The sequence below is a fragment of the Papaver somniferum genome, chromosome 2, assembly GCF_003573695.1.
Source record: "Papaver somniferum cultivar HN1 chromosome 2, ASM357369v1, whole genome shotgun sequence".
Lineage (NCBI taxonomy): Eukaryota > Viridiplantae > Streptophyta > Magnoliopsida > Ranunculales > Papaveraceae > Papaver > Papaver somniferum.
The window spans coordinates 170,423,250-170,444,392 of NC_039359.1; the positions used below are offsets into that span (position 1 = coordinate 170,423,250).

The following is a 21,143-nucleotide window of genomic DNA, read 5'->3' on the forward strand; positions in this document are numbered from 1 at the left end:
TGATTGTGTGCAGGTTTTTGTTGAAGATTTAAAAAGATTTGAAGACAAAGAAGATATTGAAGATCTGACTTGGGTTTTACAATCTTTGGTGTGCACAATACTTGTTTCGGTAAAAGAGGATCCAATTAATAATCATTTTATCCTTGTGGTAGATTGGATTGATTAATTGAGTAGATCAGCATCAAAACGGCTCTTCGGATTAAAGGTGTTGTTGGCTTAATCTTTATCGATTACCTTTGGGTGATTGAACATAAGATAGATCTAGACCTGGCGAAGGAGTTTATGTTGAGATAAACGGAAGAGCCTTTTTTCGACTCATATCACTTGGTTGAATAGAGTTGATACCAAACAGATTTCTTGTTCCTTTACTGTTTGGAATACGAACCAAAGGGATTGATCCAAGTACGTGACTTATTTATAAGTTGGAGGCGTGGGAATACATACGGAACTAGGTGAACTATAGGGTTAGTTATTTGGTCTCAACTATACGAAGTTAGTGTAATTTTGTGTAGCGGCTTAATCCTGAGAGTATTCAATTATAGACTAGGTCCCGGGGGTTTTCTGCATTTTCAGTTTTCCCCGTCAACAAAATCTTGCTGTGTCATTTACTTTTATTTTCCGCATTATAGTTGTTTTATTATAATTAAAGTAAATTACACAAACGTTAATTCATATTTACTTGATAAGCAATCCTATTGTGTTTGGTTAAGTCCTAACCTTTGCATCAAGTAAATATACTTCGTTGTTGTATTGTCTCGATCTCGTATCCATAGACGATCACGCGAAGTATGAACCGATTAGTTGTATTGTCTCGACTCAGTCCATAGACAATCACTTTCGGAGAAAGGACTTATAGGTAGGAAAAGTTTTAGCTTGAGGTATATTTGGGTACTCTCGCCTTTTAAATTGGTATCAGAGCATGAAAACACGAAAAGATCTAACAATCTGTGTCTGCTGCGATCCAACCTATAAGATTGAATCTAATGTTCGATTCAATTAACCTCACAAGATCTTCAGAAGATCTTTCACAAGACTCTGATGAATACTCCACAGGTCTTGTCAAGATCTTAGACAACGTGATTGAACAAAACCAGTCGCTAGCTGATGAAATCAGTAATATCATGAGTGATAAAAAACTGGCAAAACTTTGGATGGTTTCAAGGATCCTTTAAACTGTTCAATTTCGACATCTAGATGTTGCAAACACTAAGAAGAAACAGTCCAGGAATTTTCTTCAAGAAGGATGGATTCATATAGGTCAGAAAATTTGTTTAAAAAAACTTCTGATTAATCGCGTTATGAATCTTCATCAGATCTTAACAATCCTTCCTAAACCCGGTGAACAATGTCTGGGAGCCTTCGCTTTGAAAACAACTTCACCATTCCAGTGGTTTCTCGATAGTGGTTGTAGTAGACATATGACAAGTGATCTCTCCTGGTTCACGAGGACTGAAGACTATAAAGGAGGGTCAGTAACATTCGGAGATGGAAGCAGCTGTCTTATCAGCAAGAAAGGTACAATCAAACTTCCTGGTATTCCTGAAATTCATGATGTTGTTTACGTTAAGGGTATGAAAGCAATCCTTTTGTCTGTAAGTCAAATTTGTGATAAAGGTAACAAAGTTATCTTCAATATGAAAGGTTGTGATATTGAAGACAAGTCCGGGAAAATAATTTTTCGAGGACGTAGAAGCATGAATAATTGTTACCTTCTTGATATACAGTCCAATCTGTATTGTAACTTGACTAAGGTTGAGTCAACCCATTTGTGGCATGAACGGTTTGGTCATATCAACTACCATATGCTAGGAAATATCATTAATCGTGAACTTGTCAAAGGTGTTCCAAAAATAAACACTAAAGTAGAAGGTGTTTGTGGAGCATTGCCAAAAAGGTAAGCAAGGAAAAATTCCACACAAATCATCGCAAGACATAGCCACTCGAGCTCCTCTCGATCTTATTCATATGGATATGTTTGGTCTAATCCAACAAGCTTCCGTTGGAGGTAATAATTATTCCTTAGTAATGGTAGATGATTATACTCGGTTCACATGGGTTGCTTTTCTAAAAAACAAGAATGACAGTCTTGAGGAATTCAAAATTATTGTGAACAGGATGCAGAAAGAACAAGGTCGCAAGCTTAAAAAAATAAGAAGCGATCGTGGTACAGAATTCAAGGATACGAAAGTATATGAATACTGTAATGAACTTGGGATTACCCAACAATTATCTGCTCCTATTATACCTCAATCGAATGGTGTAGCTGAGAGAAAGAATAGAAATATTCAAGAAATGGCAAGAGTAATGCTTCACAATAAAAACCTACCATTAAATTTCTTGGGGGAAGCTGTTTTTACAGCCTGTTATCTAATAAACAGAGTTTACTTAAGATCCAAAATTCTAAACACTCCATATGAACTATGGTATGTAAGAAAACCCAATCTGAGCTACTTAAGGGTTTTCGGAAGCAAATGCTATATTTTCAAGGATAGAGAACATAGAGGAAAATTTGATTCCAAAAGTGATGAAGGAATTTTTCTTGGTTGTGCCTCTGATAGCCGTGCCTTCCGGGTATACAATATCAGAACCAAGGTCACGATGGAATCTATTAATGTTGTTATCGATGACATTAGTGAATTTTGTCAAGACAACCACACTGCAACAGAGCTTCCTCCCTCTGAAACTGTTATTAAAGAAAAACAGACTGTAGAAGAACCATATGTGGTTCCTCTAATTAGTGACGTTGATGACAAAGATGATAATGAAAGTATTGTTGAACAAACTAATGATATTGAATATAGTGTTCAAAAACCTTCTAAATGGGTACATCAAAGACACTCTACTAAAGACATTATTGGAGATGCCAATGCAAGGGTTATGACCCGAAGAGAACTTCAGAATGTCTGTCACTATTCATGTTTTCTATCGTCAATATAACCAAAGAATATTGAGGAAACATTTAGTGAACCTGCTTGGGTCAACTCTATGCATGAGGAACTCAATCAGTTTAAAAGGCACAAAGTATGGGAACTTGTTTCAAAACCAGAAGGAGTCAACATTGTTGGAACGAAGTGGATCTACAAAAAAAAATCAAACGAATTCGGAAAAATTGTCAGAAACAAATCCAGACTTGTTGCTCAAGGATATTCTCAAATAGAAGGTACTGATTTTGATGAAACTTTTTCTCTTGTTGCTCGTTTGGAGTCTATTATACTTTTACTTGCTTATGCCTGCTATCTTAAGATTAAATTATTTCAAATGGATAACAAGTCTTCATTTTTAAATGGAGATCTAAAAGAAGAAGTATTCGTAGCTCAACCAAAAGGGTTTGAAGACCCATTGTTCCCAAATCATGTCTTTAAACTTAAGAAGGCCCTGTATGGTCTAAAACAAGCTCCACGATCTTGGTATGACAAATTGACATCCTTTTTACTTCAAAAAGGATTCTCTAGAGGTGGTGCTGATAAAACTCTTTTTACCAAGTGGTGCGGCAACCATGTCCTTATATCTCAAATATATGTAGACAATATCATATATGGATCCACCTCAAAAACTCTAACAGATGAATTCCTAAATCTTATGAGTGGAGATTAGAAGTGAGTAATGTCGGAGAATTGTCATATTTTCTTGGTTTGCAAATACAACAACAAAAAGACAATATTCTTCTTTCTCAAGAAAAATATGCAAGGAACCTTGTTGAGAAATTCGAACTAAACAATTCAACTCCTATAGCAACACCAATACCAACTACTGGAAAACTTCAATCCAATCCAGGAGAAAAATATGTTGATCAGAAACTTTATAGATCCATGATTGGAAGCTTGTTGTACTTAACTGCAACAAGGACAGACATTGCTTTCAGTGTTGGATGCTGCGTCAGATTTCAAGCGGATCCTAAAGAATCACACCTTAAAGCTGTAAAACGTATAATAAGATATGTTGGTGGTACTGTAGATTATGGTCTATCATACTCTATGGATACAAACAATAATCTTGTTGCCTATTCAGACGTTGATTGGGCAGGGTGTGTAGAAGATTGGAAAAGCACCTCGGGTGGTTGCTTCTATGTTGGTCAAAATCTTGTTGCTTGGCACAGCAAGAAACAGAATTCACAGTATTTATCAACCTGTGAAGCAGAATAAATTGTTGTTGGTACATGCTGTACCTAATTATTATGGATGAAACAGATGCTCATCGACTATGGAATAAATATTCCAACTATGAACATCCTTTGTGATAACTCAAGTGCCATTCGCTTGACTGAAAATCCAGTTGAACATTCTCGTACTAAACACATAGACATTAGATATCATTTTATTAGAGAATTGTATGAGAATGGTGTTATCAAATTGGAGCACGTTCCATCTGAGCGTCAACTAGCTGATATTCTTACTAAACCCTTAGATAGCAACTTTTGAAAATCTAAGGAAAGCCATAGGAATTATCAAGGTACATTAGTACCGTGTGAACCCTTATGGTTTGGGTGACTTTTTGATTTAGCAGGATTAAGTTCTAGCCCTAGTAGGTAGGCTTTATCAAAGGATCATGAAGGGTTCTAATAGAAACAATATGTGAAAAAGTCACAATATGTTGAATCGGTTTTGGTTTAGCATAAAAGCATGTGTGTTTCGACGGTTTTCAACTTTTGCTTGCAATTGTTAAAATCGGTTTTCAACCTTTCTCTGGTAAAGGTTGAGGTGTGTTGTTATTCTTTTGTTTATGCATAAGGATGACAACATGGTGATATTTCGATATTAATTCTCCCTGGACGAAGATACTATCATATTGGAGAAGTGGATGCGAAATCTGAGGTAACAATCTTGTTAGTTAATTATTTTCCTGTTTAAGAAAAGCCTGAGTTTATATTATATATATTTGTTGCTTTTGCTTAATAAAATTTAGGTTCAATTGATATTTATTCCATGATGCGCGTGTGGATGTGTGTTTCATTTGGTTCATGTTAAGAAAAACTATTGTTATCTTGCTTTATTGTGTGGTATCAATCGTTTAGGCTTACAAGATTTCGGTACAATTGATGTGTGTGTGATTCAATTGGTTTCGGTTAAGAAAAACTATTGTTATCTTGCTTTTGTATGGTATCAATTGTTTAGGCTTACAAAATTACGGTGAAATTGCGGTGTTTTTAATGTCTATGTTGTTTCAATTGCTTCCGGTTGAGGTGAATAATTATGCAAGTTGATTTATTTTGGTTTGTATGAATTATTTATGGCTTAACGGAATAATATGTGTACGGGATGAGTTGTTTAGTCCAATTCGATTCCTGATAAGAAACTAAGTTAATTCTGATCTTATTTTGTCTTATCAAAGTGAGGTTTCGGTTATTCAAGTCTAATCAAATGCCTAAACAAGGAAATGCTAGTTAACTAACCTAGTGTTTGGCTTGTTTAAAATTGAAAGGTCTAACTTTATGGATAATTAGAACCTGATGAGAAAAATGGAGTTTATTTTTATTTTGGTCTTATCGAATTAAGCGGTTGTTTTTGAACAATCGGTTTAGCAAAGGGACTAACGTGATTAGTTGTTTTTGGTTTGCTAAACTAAATGGGAAAAATTGTTTCGGACAATTGTTTCCTTGGTAACATATCAAAATAAGACTATTTGTAGTTTCGGTTTTGATGTTAGTTATCAGAACATGATGTGTGGAACCCTCGTGCCTACTACTACAGGTTTTCAAGTCTATTACGAGATTTGTAAGATTCTTTTAGTGTTGTCCTTTATTTTTTCGTTTCTTTGTCATTTTTGTGACAAAAAGTGGGAGAAATATATGGAGTAAACAGGTGGTGCTGGTATTGATTTTATATTGATTGGCATCGCTAGGGAAAAGAACATTGGTACTTGAATGTTTTATCTAAAGAAAGAGTGAAAGCACAGACTAAGGGGGAGTGACATGTCATATTGATTGGTATAACAAAGACGTGCGGATTGAATATCTACATATCTTCCTTAGGGGGAGTATTTTCTTTGTTATTATAATGTCAACAGCGGCATTTTCAAGGATTAAATGTAAGTAGTTTTACTGTGCGGTTGAATCGGGAATCAAGCGGAGTGTAATGAATTCTTGTAATTTGTTTACCCATATGATGTAAGAGTTTTGTTACTAAAATTGACAAAGGGGTAGATTATTAGAGAATTTCTCGGTTGAACCCACCAAGCATTGGTATGTCAAGTTTGGTTGTCATATTTTAGTGAATCAGAACTCATGATAAGAGTCGCTTGATTATGTACTAGAGTTAAACTTAGTATAGGTTAGCTTGAAAGTATTAGGATATGAGACATTACAAGTATTGCGAAGTCTTGAATATGTGAAGAATCAAGGAGCTACAACGACAACAATCATCCTTCCACTTGAGGTTAGTGATATTTAACTTGAACTGTTTCATTCCCTAACGTATCTTTCAAGTCGTGCATATTGAAAACATAACTGCGAAGCATATATGAACTCTAGATATACATAGTATTAAGGAATACAATACGAGGTTTATTGCTTAACCATTAAACTTTGTAGATAAGACATCGCCATAATCATTTGAATGCTATTGTGATTATGTATGGATATGAGGTAAGGATTTCATCCTAGGGAACAATGTTTACATGTGTTCTAAGGATGTAAGTTCATAAACTTGTTTGTAAACCGAAAAGGAAATTGCCAGGAGTTATTGGTTTTGTTATTCATTGCATATCTTATGAACAAACAATATGTGTGATAGAGTATAACCGCTCACAACTTGTTGCGTTCTTAGTAAAACTATTCAAAAAGTCCTGACTTATGTATCGGTATAACTTTTATTAGTAAAACCAATCTTAAGTAATCACCTGTGATATGATCGGATTATGTCTGACCTTAGGGAAAGGGAACCGATCCTAGTAAGGGAAAGGGAACCGATTCTTGTAAGGGGTGCAGTACATCAAGGGGAACCGATCCTTGTATGGGATGAAGCAAGGTTTATAGCAGAAAGGGGAACCAATCCTATGGATATGTGCAACACATATAAATTAGATACCATATATATGTAGGGAAACGATCCTAGTACCTAGTCAACCGAATCTTTGGGAAGCTAATGTGACTATGCGTAGTACTCACATGGAGGTGGAACCGAAACTTGTTTTGGTAGAACCGCTAAACCCATGATTGTGATTGAATATTGGTTTGATCAATCACATAGTTCTTGAAAGTCAGGTGAACCAATTATAAACTTGTTTGGAAGTGTGGAAAATCGGTTTCAAGTTTGTAAGTGTGAAAGAGAACTTACAAAGTAAAAATGTCGACAAACTTTGAACACGTGATGTGTATGTTTATTTCTATAATTGTTCAAAGATATTCCTTAACGGCTAAGGGAAGAGAATCCCAGGATCGAAACATAAGTAAGTTAAGAATATTTTAATTGAGGTTATTAATTTCATTTTGTAGGGAAATTACAGAATTAGTAATGGTCATTTACTAATTAGATTTTCCGAGAGATTTCGATCGTTATTTTCGGACAGAGTGTTTTCAGGAATTATGGAAACCGAATTTGTGCTTTTATGAATATCTAGAGAATATTTTCAGTTTTGGAAATTCCTTGGTGTCTAAACTTCCTTGTCTATAAATACTTGAAGTTTTCCTTTCTAGCAAACTAATCCTTCGTAACAACAGATTTACTCTTTTGTTGTTGTTACTGGTGTAGCCTCCTATCGAGAGGAGAGTAATCTAATTAGGTGAAATCTAATTGGTGGGAAACTAGATAATTGCGGTTTATCTTTGTTTTCGATTTATTTGATCGACTAACGGTGGTTCAAATCCGATTGCACCTAGTTTGTTTATTCTTGAGAATATTCTCTTCTGATATAAGATTCACTCAAACTAGTTCAGAGTTTCGACAGGGATCTTTAAACTGTTGTTAGTTCAAAAGACGATCTTGTGATAATCCATTGTTAACAGACTCCGTTCTGTGCGTGATTGATCACAAGAGATTCTAGTGATTGTGTGCAGGTTTCTATTGAAGATTTGAGAAGATTTGAAGACAAAGAAGATATTGAAGATCTGACTTTGGTTTTACAATCTTTGGTGTGCACAATACTTGTTTCGGTAAAAGAGGATCCAATTAATAATTGGTTTATCCTTGTGGTAGATTGGATTGATTAATTGAGTAGATCGGCATCAACACGGTTCTTCGGATTAAACGTGTTGTTGGCTTAATCTTAATCGATTACCTTTAGGTGAACATAAGATAGATTTAGACCTGACGAAGGAGTTTATGTTGAGATAAACGGAAGAGCCTTTGTCCGACTCATATCACTTAGTTGAATAGAGTTGATACCAAACATATTTCTTGTTCCTTTACTGTTTGGAATACGAACCAAAGGGATTGATCCAAGTACGTGACTTATTTATAAGTTGGAGGCGTGGGAATACATACGGAACTAGGTGAACTATAGGGTTAGTTATTTGGTCTCAACTATACGAAGTTAGTGTAATTTTGTGTAGCGGCTTAATCCTGAGAGTATTCAATTATGGACTAGGTCCCGGGGTTATTCTGCATTTGCAGTTTTCCTCGTCAACAAAATCTTGCTGTGTCATTTACTTTTATTTTCCGTATTATAATTGTTTTATTATAATTAAAGTAAATTACACAAACGTTAATTCCTATTTACTTGATAAGCAATCCTATTGTGTTTGGTTAAGTCCGAACCTTTGTTTCAAGTAAACATACTTCGTTGTTGTATTGTCTCGATCTCGTATCCATAGATGATCACACGAAGTGTGAACCGATTAGTTGTATTGTGTCGACTCAGTCCATAGACAATCACTTTCGGAGAAAGGACTTATACGTAGGAAAAGTTTTAGCTTGAGGTATATTTGGGTACCCTCGCCTTTTCAGCTTACATGGTCGAAATATTTTGGGGACATTGGGTGAAGTAGACGATCTGAGAGCGTTCCGTTGCTGATGTGCTGCTGTTAAATCTTCAAGGAATTCATTCCAAGCATCATCCTTTGAACTATCTTCTGAACCTTCGACTATCATGTAGAATGGGATGCGATGAGCAGTCCCCGGTTACACTTCTGTCTGGTCATAGATCCGATGGCATGGCCCGATCTGTGAATATCTCTGCGGCACGCTTTTGGAGTCTTTGATGCACGTGTACGACTTCATGTTGAGAGATTCCCGTGACTCGTGAAACATCGACAGTGACGATGTTGACATCAGAAATAAAATGGTTGAGGGAAGTGAAGGCATCCCATGCTGTAGTCCCCATGTGTAATTATCTTGAGCCTAATCGTGGCTCCCACTGTTTCTTCAAAAAAAATATTGAAGAGGTGGAAGTGAGAGAGTTATGTTGTTAATCGAGGATCCCACTGTTTCTTCAAGAAAAAATTTTCGGCCGCGTCTCTTGAGTTATCTCATGAATGTTTGATTGTTATCGGGGATGGACCGTGATGAGCAGTCCCCAGTCAGACTTCTCTTTGGTTACTGAAGTTGCTTTCTCTGAGTAGGCTTGGGATCCGTGGCGGCCTCGTAAAGTGTTGCAGTTTCCTTCTAGACATAGAGGTGATGATATTCTTACGTTACACCTTTGAAGGGTGGATGACCTTGTCGTGGCCATGACTTTTGGTTGACCGTGTTTTCTGAGCTTTGATAGTGAAGGGATCCTGTGGAGAGCCTCAGTCCCCAAGTGTGGTTTACATGTTTCCATCTTGTATGGTCGCTGAGTTGACCATGATAAATATATCATCTTGCATCCGTACTGGCGACTCCACAACTTCTTCCACGTGAAACTAAAATATGGATAAGTATGGATTACCTTTGTAGTGGTTGTTGCTATGGTAAAGCTCTGGCTGGTATCGAAAAACGAGCAACAACAGTTCTTGGAAGCATATGTGATCAGAAGGGACTACATCGTCGTGGGAACCAAAATAGGTTGGATGGAATTGCATGGGCGTCCATGGAAGCAAAGTTATTGGCTGGATGCGTAAGCGAGTAAACTGTCCATGACCACGGGGTTTGGCGATATGGATCAAAATGTGGCCACAACTACGGAACTTGGCTGGCTGTGATCACGATCCTTGAAAGTCAGGAGTGTGGCGGCTACAACACGATTCTTGGCAGAAAATAGGCGTTGAAGCGGCTTCGGCTCTTGGAGAGGACGTTGAATCTTATGGAACAAAATGGTGAAGCTTCGGGTTCGGATCCTGGAAAAGCTTATGGAGAGAACGCTGAAGCGGAGCGGCTGCTGGAACGAATATTGAAGCGGAGTGACTTCTGGAGAGAACGTTGAAGCGGCTCCTAGAGGGGAACGTCGAAGCGGCTGCTGGAGAACTCCAGTGGGGGCGCTATTAACCCCTGACCTCGAAAAACGACTTGATACGATATGGCATATGGGAAGACGACACAAATAGTGTTGGTCGGCAAGTCGTATTTTTCTCCTCATGTGAAAGAATACGCTTTTTCTGTTTGATTTTCTCTCGCAGCTCTCAGAGCCTTGACGGTTACAATGTTGAAGTCGGATGCCGCGTCAATCAGCATACTGTCAAACTCGACATCCTTCAAGTGAACAGTGGTTAGGAGTCCCCAGTTCCATCTTTCAATCGTGCTTTCCAGGAGAGGTTGGGGTTTGGGAACGGCTTCCCGTGCTGGAAACAACTGCTTTCCTGATGCAGTGCAGTTGAGGGCTGAAAATATGCCTTGACGATGCGCCTTGGAGACAATACAGAATCTCACATAAATGTTTCATCATAGACTGCATGATTTTGTGGGTGAAGTCCCCAGAAATCATGCAGACGGGAAGAGGGTCTCTGTGAACTCAAGAGGGTTGCTGATTTTCTTTGCCTCGATTTTGGAGAAGTCATTCCTGATCTTCAGGTGTGGTGAAATTGGATTGCTGATTCCTTTCTACTGAGCGTTCAAGAGCAACGCAAGCCTCTTCATCTATAAACGTGAATCATGATGAAGTGTCTACGCCGGATGTTAAAAGTATTCCTTGTCAGCTCCATTTGGGGTTGACGTTATTCTTGTAGTAGCCGCTCCATTAATGTCTTGAGGAAAATATGTATCTCTTTCTGAGTTGTATCCATGTCTGTCTGAGCCTTACGAGAACCTTTTGTCTTTCCATCAAATCAACAGTGGTAAGAAGATATTGGCTTCTTCTGGCTCTTCCAGTCTCTCGTCTTGATGGTGGAGTAGCAGCGACTCTGGTGACGTTTGGAGCTGTCACACTTGAAGAAACGTTGGGGGTGGTAGCAGCGGCTCTGGATCTGGTGATCGGAGGTGTAACACCTGAAGAAACATTTTCCGCGCCGCTGGTGTTGGCAGTTGGCGTGTTAATGCCACTGGAAGGAATGTTAACACCGAGGATGATTTCAGCACTGGTATTTTCAGGGGTTGTTGCTGATCCGGACCTGAGTTCTACCATCTTGAGATCGGGGTTGAAAAAAAATAAAATTGGGAATTGGAAATTGATATTGTAACCGAGAGATTAATCTCCCAATGTGGTCGCCAATTGTTTGTGGGTGAAAATTGTTTCTGTCGATTTTGGTATATTCGTGTGTGTGGATGAGAAACAAGTCTAGACCCTAAACAATGTACTGCACGGGAGTACTTTTGATTCGAGAGATCAATCTGTACAAATCTGGCCTAAACCAAGAAATGGTCGTTCCAGACTTGCTTCGGTCACAAAGTGAAGGAGAAGGGTTGGTCTTAGGGATGGAAGCGAAGAAAGTTTTGAGACCAGAATAGTTGATTCTAAATGTGTGGTTGTTTATGACTTGTATCTGAAAGTAGAAATGGCTAGCAGAATGGAAAGCTACCAGGTGATTTCTAGATATTGTGTTGTTGCCGACCAAAACTTGTTGTTTGGTGAAAATAGGTGAAGCCTATTTATACAAGCCATATTGAAACGTACACTGGTCTTGTAGGAAGTGGAAACGATTGAGTGGTGAAGAATAGGGTAACGTATAACTGTCAGACGTTATGCTTCCATGATGAAGGAAGTGAATTCGTGTAACTATCAGATATTACGCTTCCATGATGAAGGAAATGAATTGTTTACACCGTTACTTTTATCACCACTAATTGTCCCACTTCATGACACTTTCTTGTAACGGGCGCATTGCACGCCACACGTTGTAAACCTCCAGACCAATACGCTGATGAGCATCCCCCAGTTTGTGACATGTTTGATGTCTCGAGTGTTTTCGTGGAAAACATGTAGCACTTTGCTACGTGTGGTAAGTCAAAGTCAAGGGACTTACCGTAGGAAAATAGCATGTAAATCTGTTGGGATCGTTTTGGCTAGTCGCCTAAAACTTGCCACAAGTTTGTCAGTTCGGTGGTGAACTTCGGTGGCTGATATCGCATATCATGAAGGAGGGTAGCCGTTGATTATGGCTACCTTGTATTGGCGTATGATAACGGCACAGTGGAAATGTAGCGTGTCTGGCATGGATTGTGCATGCCAGTATAACGTTAGTGCAAGTGGCGCTTGGCGTAGCCATGGCCACTATATTTAGGCAGCTGGTCGCCTGAAACTTGCCACAAGTCTGTCAATTCGGTGGAGAAATTGAATGGCTGAGATTGCATCTCATGAGGAAGGATGGCCATTGATTATGGCTGCATCTTGTGGTATACCGGAGTGGCGCCATTGACATAGTGGTATGCCAGTGGCGTAGCCATGGCGTAGCCGTGGAATGGTGGCGTGCTAGTAGTCGTGGCATGGCGGCGTGCTAGTAGCTGTGGCATGGAGGCATGCTAGTAGTCGTGGAATATCAGTGTGCCAGTAGCCGTCGCATAGCGGCGTGCCAGTAGCAGCGGCGTGCCGGTAGTCGTGGCATAGTAGTGTGCCAGTAGACGTGGCATAGCGGTGTGCCAATAGTCGTGGCATAGCGGCGTGCTAGTATTTGCGGCATGGCGGCATGCTAGTAGCCGTGACATAGCAGTGTGCCAGTAGCCGTGGCATGGCGGCATGCTAGTATCTGTGGCATAGAAGTGTGCCAGTAGACGTGGCATAGCGGCGTGATAGTAGCCGTGGCATGGCGGCATGCTAGTAGTCGTGGCATAGCAGTGTGCCAGTAGCCGTGGCATGACGGCGTGCCAGTATCCGTGGCATAGCGGCGTGCCAGTATCCGTGGCATAGCGGCGTGCCAGTAGCCGTGGCATAGCGGCGTGCTAGTATACGTGGAATAGCCGTGGAATAGCGGCGTGCCAGTAGCCGTGGCATAGCGGTGTGCCAATAGCCGCGGCATAGCGGTGTGCCAGTAGCCGTGGCATAGCGGCGTGCTAGTAGCCGTGGAGTAGCGGTGTGCCAGTAGCCGTGGCATAGCGGTGTGCCAATAGCCACAGCATGGCGGCATGCTAGTAGCCGTGGCATGGCGATACTTTTGTGCGAATGGAGCCATGGATATGCCAAAGGAACTATGGCAAGGCCGTAGTATGGAATTGGCCACAGGAGTAGGGATTTCCGTGTGGTGGATATTTATGGCAGGTTTCCACGAAGTGGCATGTTACCGCGGCAGAGTGGCGTGTTTGTATGTTAACGCGGTAGAGTGGCATGTTACCACGGTAGAGTGGCATGTTGGCATGTTACCACGGTAGAGTAGCATGTTGGCATACTGATCAATATGTTGTCGTGGCAGGGCGCGTTTGGCTTGCCAGTTAGTATGGTGGCGCGGCAGGGTGCGTTTGGCCTTTAATGTATGGTGGCAAGTTTAGAGAAACTTGATTGGCCACGAAAAGGGGGCCGGCCAAACATAAGGCGCGGTTACACTTATGACGAGAGTGTGGCGGCTCTAGAGCGACCTGATTGGTCGATGGGAAGTGGGGACGACAAGCATGGTCCCATCCACAACTTATGTGTGCGTGGCGAGTTCAAAGCGACCTGATTGGTCGAGGAAAATAGGGCCGGATTAGGATGGGGCGTGGCCAATGGAAAGTGAAGCCAGATGGCCTAAAGCATGGCCACGCCTCCCTTTGCTGCTGCGGCTCCCTGTTTTTCTGATTCTGGGCGAGGTTTTTCATCTGCTAATACATGGCGGATTAATTACCTAGTTTTCCTAGGCTTAATTTTGATAAGCAAGGTCTGGTATACTGCACGAGACGCGAAACCCTAACTTATGCAAGTTAGTTAGGACAATTGATTGAGTTCTATGTGTTGACACAGAGTTCTTTTAAGTTCATTGCCAGAGAGGAGCATGCTTTTCTGATTGAATACCTTATGCAAAGATCTTATCCTTGATATTTGGAGATTCGTGCTACTCTGCTGCGAGTGAACACAAATCGTCATGCCATATCAACATTAAGGGTTCAGCCGGAGAACATAGCTTAGAAGGAATTCAAAGGAACTTAAGTATAGGCAAGGCGCCAAAATTTACAGGACATCTGGGATGGTTGCTACATTCGCCAGTCTGGGTAAATTCCATGTAGATATATTGAACGACTCAATAAATATGTCGGTGGAGAGGTTAGCACTCACAACACCGATTCATTGCAGAGTGACGTCACATCATATGCAAGGTTTTACGATTTTAACCCTAAGCTAAAAACCACCATCAACAATAGCGTACAACTATGTACACATCTATAAAACCTAGATTATCCAACATCCATGCCCATAAAACATGCCATATATCAATAAGGCAGGACAATATTGTACAACTATATACACATCTACAAAATCCAGAAAATCTAACGTCTATATCCACAAAACAAGTCATAAATCATGATACAAGAAAATGCGAACTAACAAAATATATACAAATAACAAAGAACTCAACTTGCGTATAAATATCTCATTATATGTTCTTCCAATCAAAGTTATATCAAAATTGTTAGAGCATTGCTCGGTCGAACTTACATGCGTTGTTATCTCAAGCATGTTTGTCAATGTTAGTGATCAAAACTATAAGTCTTGATTTCTAGTCTGCTATAGCTAAGGTCTCGGACTAGGATAGAAAGTGTAGTTAAGCTCAAGAACTCCATGGAAATCATCATACAAGACGAAGGACTAATCAAACAACTGGTAGATCTTCATCGACTAAAAAGTATGTGGAGACTTGAACTTATCTATCACTCAAAAGTCTATTTACCTCCTATCTTGAGACAAAAGTAGTTTTGCTATATAGACTTAGATTATACACATTTGGTATTTCGAGCCGAGTTTACCTCGCCTATCTATTTCTCGAAATATGTGTAGGTAAAGCTTTCGCTTTAGCCAAGTTCATCTTTACCTAGTGACGAAAGTCATGTTATGTTTCAATCACTTTGAAAATTGCTCTGATGAGAAATGGTTTGTGAATAACAACTATATAACATCCTCTGAGAATGTTTCAATGATTGAAATGAGAGTTTAGACTATATAACCATTTGGAGGATATAAGCATTGTTGTGGAAACACATATATGTATAATTCCTTATTGCTGGAACCGAAGTTTACGAACTTTGTTGATCAAGTGAACCGGAGTAGCGCGTGAGCTAAGTCCACGAACTCAGTCTGCGAACCCAGTCCGTGAACTGGCGAAGTTCTCAAACCCGAGAATTTTTGCTGGAGTTTGTGAACTCCATCCGGGAACTTAAGTCCGCGAACCCAGTCCGCGAACTTGAGTAGGTTATGTCTAAAAACGATGTTTGGTGAACTTATCTTTATAAACTAAGGAATGCAATTGCAAACCGTGGCTATAGAGTTCATGAACCGATTCATGTGAATCAAATCGTTTTTGCTTCAATTGTTTCTTGTGTAGTACATGAGATTTCCTTGCAATTGAACAACTCTCTAACTAGTTCATTTGAGTCATTTGAACTAGTTATGGTGAAGAAAAATATGGTTGATATGAAAGTGATCATATGGCTAACCATTTGGTTAAATATTGTTGAACCAACTAATGTACAAGTTTGGGTACGGTTACACATGCCCAGGAACGTGCATTTCATTTGTGTATAACAAGATATTTTTCGATCTAACGGTTGATAAATATTAGCTTGAACCTAATCAAGTTTTCATCTAACGGTGAATATTGAATGCTTTGTTACTAAGCTAACATTGATTGCAAACCCTGATTTGAAAGACTATATAAGGGAGAACTCTAGCAACTGGGAAACCTAATCCCCACCCATTATGTGTGATACTAGTTGTGCTAAGCTAGAGTCGATTCTCCTTTAACCTTTGGTTTCTTCTTCTAAACCATGTTAACGACTTAAAGACTTCATTGGAATTGTGAAGCCAGACCGATACTACTTTTCTTGTAGTTGTGTGATCTTACCTTGCTGTTTCTATCATACGAGTACAATTGTAATAATTGGCTTGAGATTTCTATCTCCGATAGGCAAGATAAAAAGTAATCACAAACATCTTCGTCTCATCCTTTGTGATTCCACAATATCTTTTTTCGCTGCGTCGATTAAGACTATTGTGAGGTGATTGACAATACTAGGTTGTTCTTCGGGAATATAAGACGGAACAACAAAGATAATACTAGGTTTAACAATTAGTTCCTGTTCACCTTGATTTATCAAAAGACAGAACAAAACTCATAGGTATATTCATGGGAGACAGATTTATCTATTATCATACACTTTTCTGTGTGATACAGATTTGTTTATTAAAGTTTTCGACTTTGGGTTGTAGCAACTCTTATTTGTGGGTGAGATTATCTAAGGGAATCAAGTACGTAGCATCCTGCTGGGATCAAAGACGTAGGAGCATAACTGTACCTTGGATCAGTGTTAGATTGGTTGGGGTTCAACTACAGTCCAGACCGAAGTTAGTTTGGAGTAGGCTAGTGTCTGTAGCGGCTTAATACAATGTGTGTTCAATATGGACTAGGTCCCGCGGTTTTTCTGCATTTTCGGTTTTCTCGTTAACAAAATTCTAGTGTCTGTGTTATTTCTTTTCCGCATTATATTTTGTTATATAATTGAAATATCACAGGTTGTGCGTTGTTCAATCAATTAGAATATTTGACCTTTTGGTTGTTGATTTAAATTTATTGACACTTGGATATTGGTCTTTGGCACCATCCAAGTTTATCTCTCTTGTATTTAAATTGAGACTCACAGTTTGCTTGAGTAAGATGTAAATCGAGAGATAGAGATAAAAACTCTTTGATATACTTTTTGTCTAGATTGAGTCTGACTGTCTAGTTGATTCTCTAGAAAGTATATTGGAGTTTGTCCATACAGATTTCTAAGCGAAATATTGGGTGTGGTTGTTAGACCCCCGCTTTTTCAATTGGTATCAGAGAAGGCAAACACGCTCAATACCTCAAAAGTCTGTGTTTGTGGCAATCTGAGGATGGACGATATTATCTCTGATAACGCAACATCAGTTCAGAGTCACTTATGTGATTTTCAAAGTCCTGAAGCTTCTAAGAAAAACTATGTCTCTTGTCCCTTGACTGAATCTGCATTCGACTGGGAAAAATCCCTTGATGAGCAGTTGGATGATCTTTCAGATGACAGTGATTCAGAAGCAGGAGAAAGTGTTGATGAGAAAGTTGCTCAATATATCAAGTTGTTTGACCGTGCCTTGAAAGAAAAGAAGTCAACATCTTGCCTGAGCAAATATATGGCTCCTCTTTGTCAAGAAAACGGAAAACTGAGAAAACTCTTTAAAGGATATGATGGTGGGTATAAACTCTTACAATCTATCGTTAAAGATCGAGAAGAAGATGTACGCATAAAGAGGTCTGAATGTGATAATCTTCTCCGGAATCTCGGTGTGTTGAAAGAAAAACTTGCAGATGTTGAAGCAAGGTTTGGCTCTCAACAAAAATGTTTTACTGACAAAGAACTCGGTCTTCTTGCCAAAGAAAAATCCTTGGAGACTGACCTTGCAGCTGCTCTCGATAAAGTAAAATCACTGCAAGAGAATCTGAGAAGATTCAATTCTAGATCTATAAAATTGTCTTCTATGATTGGAGCATGTAAAGAACATCGTGATACACGTGGTCTGGGCTATAAAGGAATAGACGCTCCAAAAACTAGTAAGATCAATTTCGCTAAAGCTATTGATAATTCTTCATGTGAAAAAACGTTCGCATCTTGTAATGTAAACAAGGATTCTACTTCTTCCAAATATACTCACACGAGAACGGTTAAGAATAATTCCTTTAACTTCTATTATTGCGGAAATAGAGGACATTCTAAGCGAAAATGTCGTTTTCGTTTGAGGACTGAAAAACTTCACAACATTCTTGTATGGGTGTCTAAGGAAGTTATTAAACCTTTTCCTCACACTGTTGGAGTAAAAGGCGCTTTCGACAATCAAGAAAACTACTATGATAAGTCTTTTCTTAATCGTGCCTTTGAAACAAAAAATGCTAGAAGGAAGAACATCAGGAGAGTAACTGACTTCTTAAATAACTCTGAAAAGAGGAAAAGAAATATGAGAAAGAAAGAAAGGTAGAGTTCCTTCTCTATCCCTGAAGAAGGCCGCGAATCCAAGACACCTGCTCCAGATTTCATACATATCAATAATCGAGTCTCAGAACTTAAAATCAACATCAACGGACTCAAACAGAGCATCAAGAAAACATGGAAAGCGGTTGGCTCAGGTACTCCTTGTTCTTCTCTTGATAAAACTCCTTCAACTATGTCAAATAATTTTTTATAAATCCCCTTGAAGGAGAGAAAGAAGAAGTCAATATTGATGAGAAAAATGCTCATCTTGATATACCATGACTGCTCAAGGAAGCATCCCTCTTTTAGATAAAGAAGGGTGCTTATAGGTCTCAAGAAGTTTTTCTTGAGAAAGCTGTCAAGGTTGTATAATATATGATCTTAAAAAAAAATCTGTTGAGTCTCACTCCAGTTTTGTCTTCTTGAAGAAAAGTCTGATCATCCTCTTTAGAGAAGAAATTCCCTGTTTAATCGTCCTCTCTCCAAGTAGTTGTTTCCTCTGAAATTGTTTCTCTTGGAATTAAGAAGTTCTGCCTTGGTCCTCCATTCTGTTTGGTCATGAAAAGTTTTGACCACAAGTACATGTATACCTGACCCACACGAACGTCTTGTTTCCTAGGGTTTCCTAAGAAATTGTATATATATATATATATATATATATATACTTGTACCATGCTAAGCTTTGGTACATATACGTTCTGTAACGTCAATGTTCATCTAGTTTTTATACTTACAATGGATGGATGCAAAAAGGAAGACATTGATAAGAAGGACAGACCTATAGAGTTTCACAAGAACCCTGTTTTCATAACCTGCTTTCATGTTGTTGATCATGAAAACAATCTACCAGTTCAGATGTCATCACAACTGGTAGGAAATCTTCTTCGGGATTTTGAGGTCGTTCGTGAACAACTCAGAATTGTAACAAGGAATCTTGATTTTCTGAAAAACGAACTGAAGAAAGCAACAGAGGAGCTCATCCATGTTTAATCTCTAGTTGCTAACCGGGTTTAGCATTTTTCAAATCATGTTCTCTTAAGAGAAAGTTAGTGCCTAGTAAATCTTATTTTTTTTCTTGTTTTGCTTAGAAGAATAACTAGAGTTTGGAATAGCCATTATTGTGATTACACATAGCTATGTCCAACGTTTTCATCTTCATGTTTTTAGATTTATTGGTTTAAATTCTAAATTTGTTTGGAAGATGATTTTTGCAGTATTAATCTTTATGGTTTTATATATTGCAACATTGCTATGGGATATGTGTGTTTACGTCCGTGAACTTGATTGTCCCGTACTTTGTCAAAAGTAAAGTCGTTCGTGAGTTGATATGCATGTACTGATGAAAGAATGAATTGACTTTTGACAAATACAAAAGTTAATCCTATTATGTCAATTTTTGATGGAAGATAGGTTAAAATATTTTGTTTTCAAGGATTATGTATATTGGATGTCATTGTGCAAATGGTGATGGAAAAATAGAATGAATCCTTGTGTATTCCGCAGTAATTGATCTTCCCTGATCCATATTTTATGTATTACTGTGAGGCTCTGTAATATGTCTTATGTTGAGAACTAAACAACCAAGTTGATTATTTTTATGATTAGCTTTGTTGTTGTTCCGTGAGATACTTTATGTCGAGCATTTTTAACTAAATTAATCATCTTGTTTGGTTATTTATTTATGACTCCGTAAGTTTTCTTATGTTTGAGCGTTTTTGAATGGGTTGATTATTTTCATGATTAACTTAGTCATTGCTCCATAGATTCTCTTATGACGAGTATGACCAATTAAATTGATTACTTTTTTAATTAGTTTAGTTGTGTATTTCGATTAGATTAATTGTGGGTTTTCTTGTAATTAATCTAATTGAGTGTTTTTAAGTCTCCATAAGTTTATTTGTGTTGAGCATTTCCAATTAAGTAAATCATGGGTTCTCTTATGATTAATTTAATTGAGTTTTTTGGATTCAAATTCATACTTGTATGTAATTTGTTATGTCCAAAAAATCCTTGTTTTCTTTTTGAAATTAAGGTCGCTCTTGTTGTTCTTTCGGGAATGACATAAAATGGGGGAGAGTTCTTTTGAACTTGTGCTTAATTGCCAAATCTTTGTGGGGAGTGCGGTTGTGGAATATTTTAGGGGTTATCTTGTATCTTAATAGACTCCTTGATGAATGCATTTAGCTTCGTCTTTATGATTGCATCTAAATAAGATGATATATGCTTTTTTTTTGTCATGAAATGCCTCTTTCGAAAATTTCATTAGGATCCCGTTCTTGTACCTTTGCCAATTTTATTGACAAAAAGGGGGAGAATTAATATGTAGTTCACACTACAAATACATATGGTTTTCGGATCATTATGTAAGGGGGAGTGGTTTCCATGTGAGATGGAGTATTGACTAAGGGGGAGTGACATATCACCATAGTATTGTTGTTAAAGTTGTGATACAATTGAACTTTGACGCTGTGTAATGATATTATGACATTGTATAACAATGATTGAGAACTCTTGTTTTCTCGTTGTTATAGATACGGATTTTCAACAACGGTGATACTAAACTTACAACCTTTGGGATCATTGGAGTACTTGGAAGTGACGAAGATTTCAAGTAATGTTGAAGATTAGGCATGTGGAATATGAGCTACAAAAGTTTATTTTTATATATTTTTTGTATTCCATATGTATTGATAGTTTTGTCAATAAAATTGACAAAGGGGGAGATTTTTAGAGCATTGCTCGGTCGAACTCGCATGCGTT

The 21,143-nt window shown here is 38.4% G+C and overlaps 1 protein-coding gene across 1 annotated transcript; it reads left to right on the top strand.

The window, feature by feature from the left end:
• Positions 1–1,298: 1,298 nt before the first annotated feature.
• LOC113352413 lies at positions 1,299–2,371 on the top strand. Its single transcript, XM_026596234.1, has 4 exons — positions 1,299–1,614; positions 1,810–1,894; positions 2,115–2,259; positions 2,360–2,371. Exons 1-4 carry the CDS (start codon positions 1,299–1,301, stop codon positions 2,369–2,371), a joined length of 558 nt encoding a protein of 185 aa, XP_026452019.1.
• The last annotated feature ends 18,772 nt before the right edge of the window (positions 2,372–21,143 follow it).

Excerpts from the sequence above, each read along its gene's own strand:
- LOC113352413 (XM_026596234.1), top strand. The coding sequence starts at position 1,299 with ATGAATCTTCATCAGATCTTAACAATCCTTCCTAAACCCGGTGAACAA. Across the intron at positions 1,615-1,809 it reads AAGTCAAATTTGTGATAAAG|GAAATATCATTAATCGTGAA; the intron begins GTAACAAAGTTA and ends ACCATATGCTAG. Across the intron at positions 1,895-2,114 it reads TGTGGAGCATTGCCAAAAAG|GATGCAGAAAGAACAAGGTC; the intron begins GTAAGCAAGGAA and ends TATTGTGAACAG.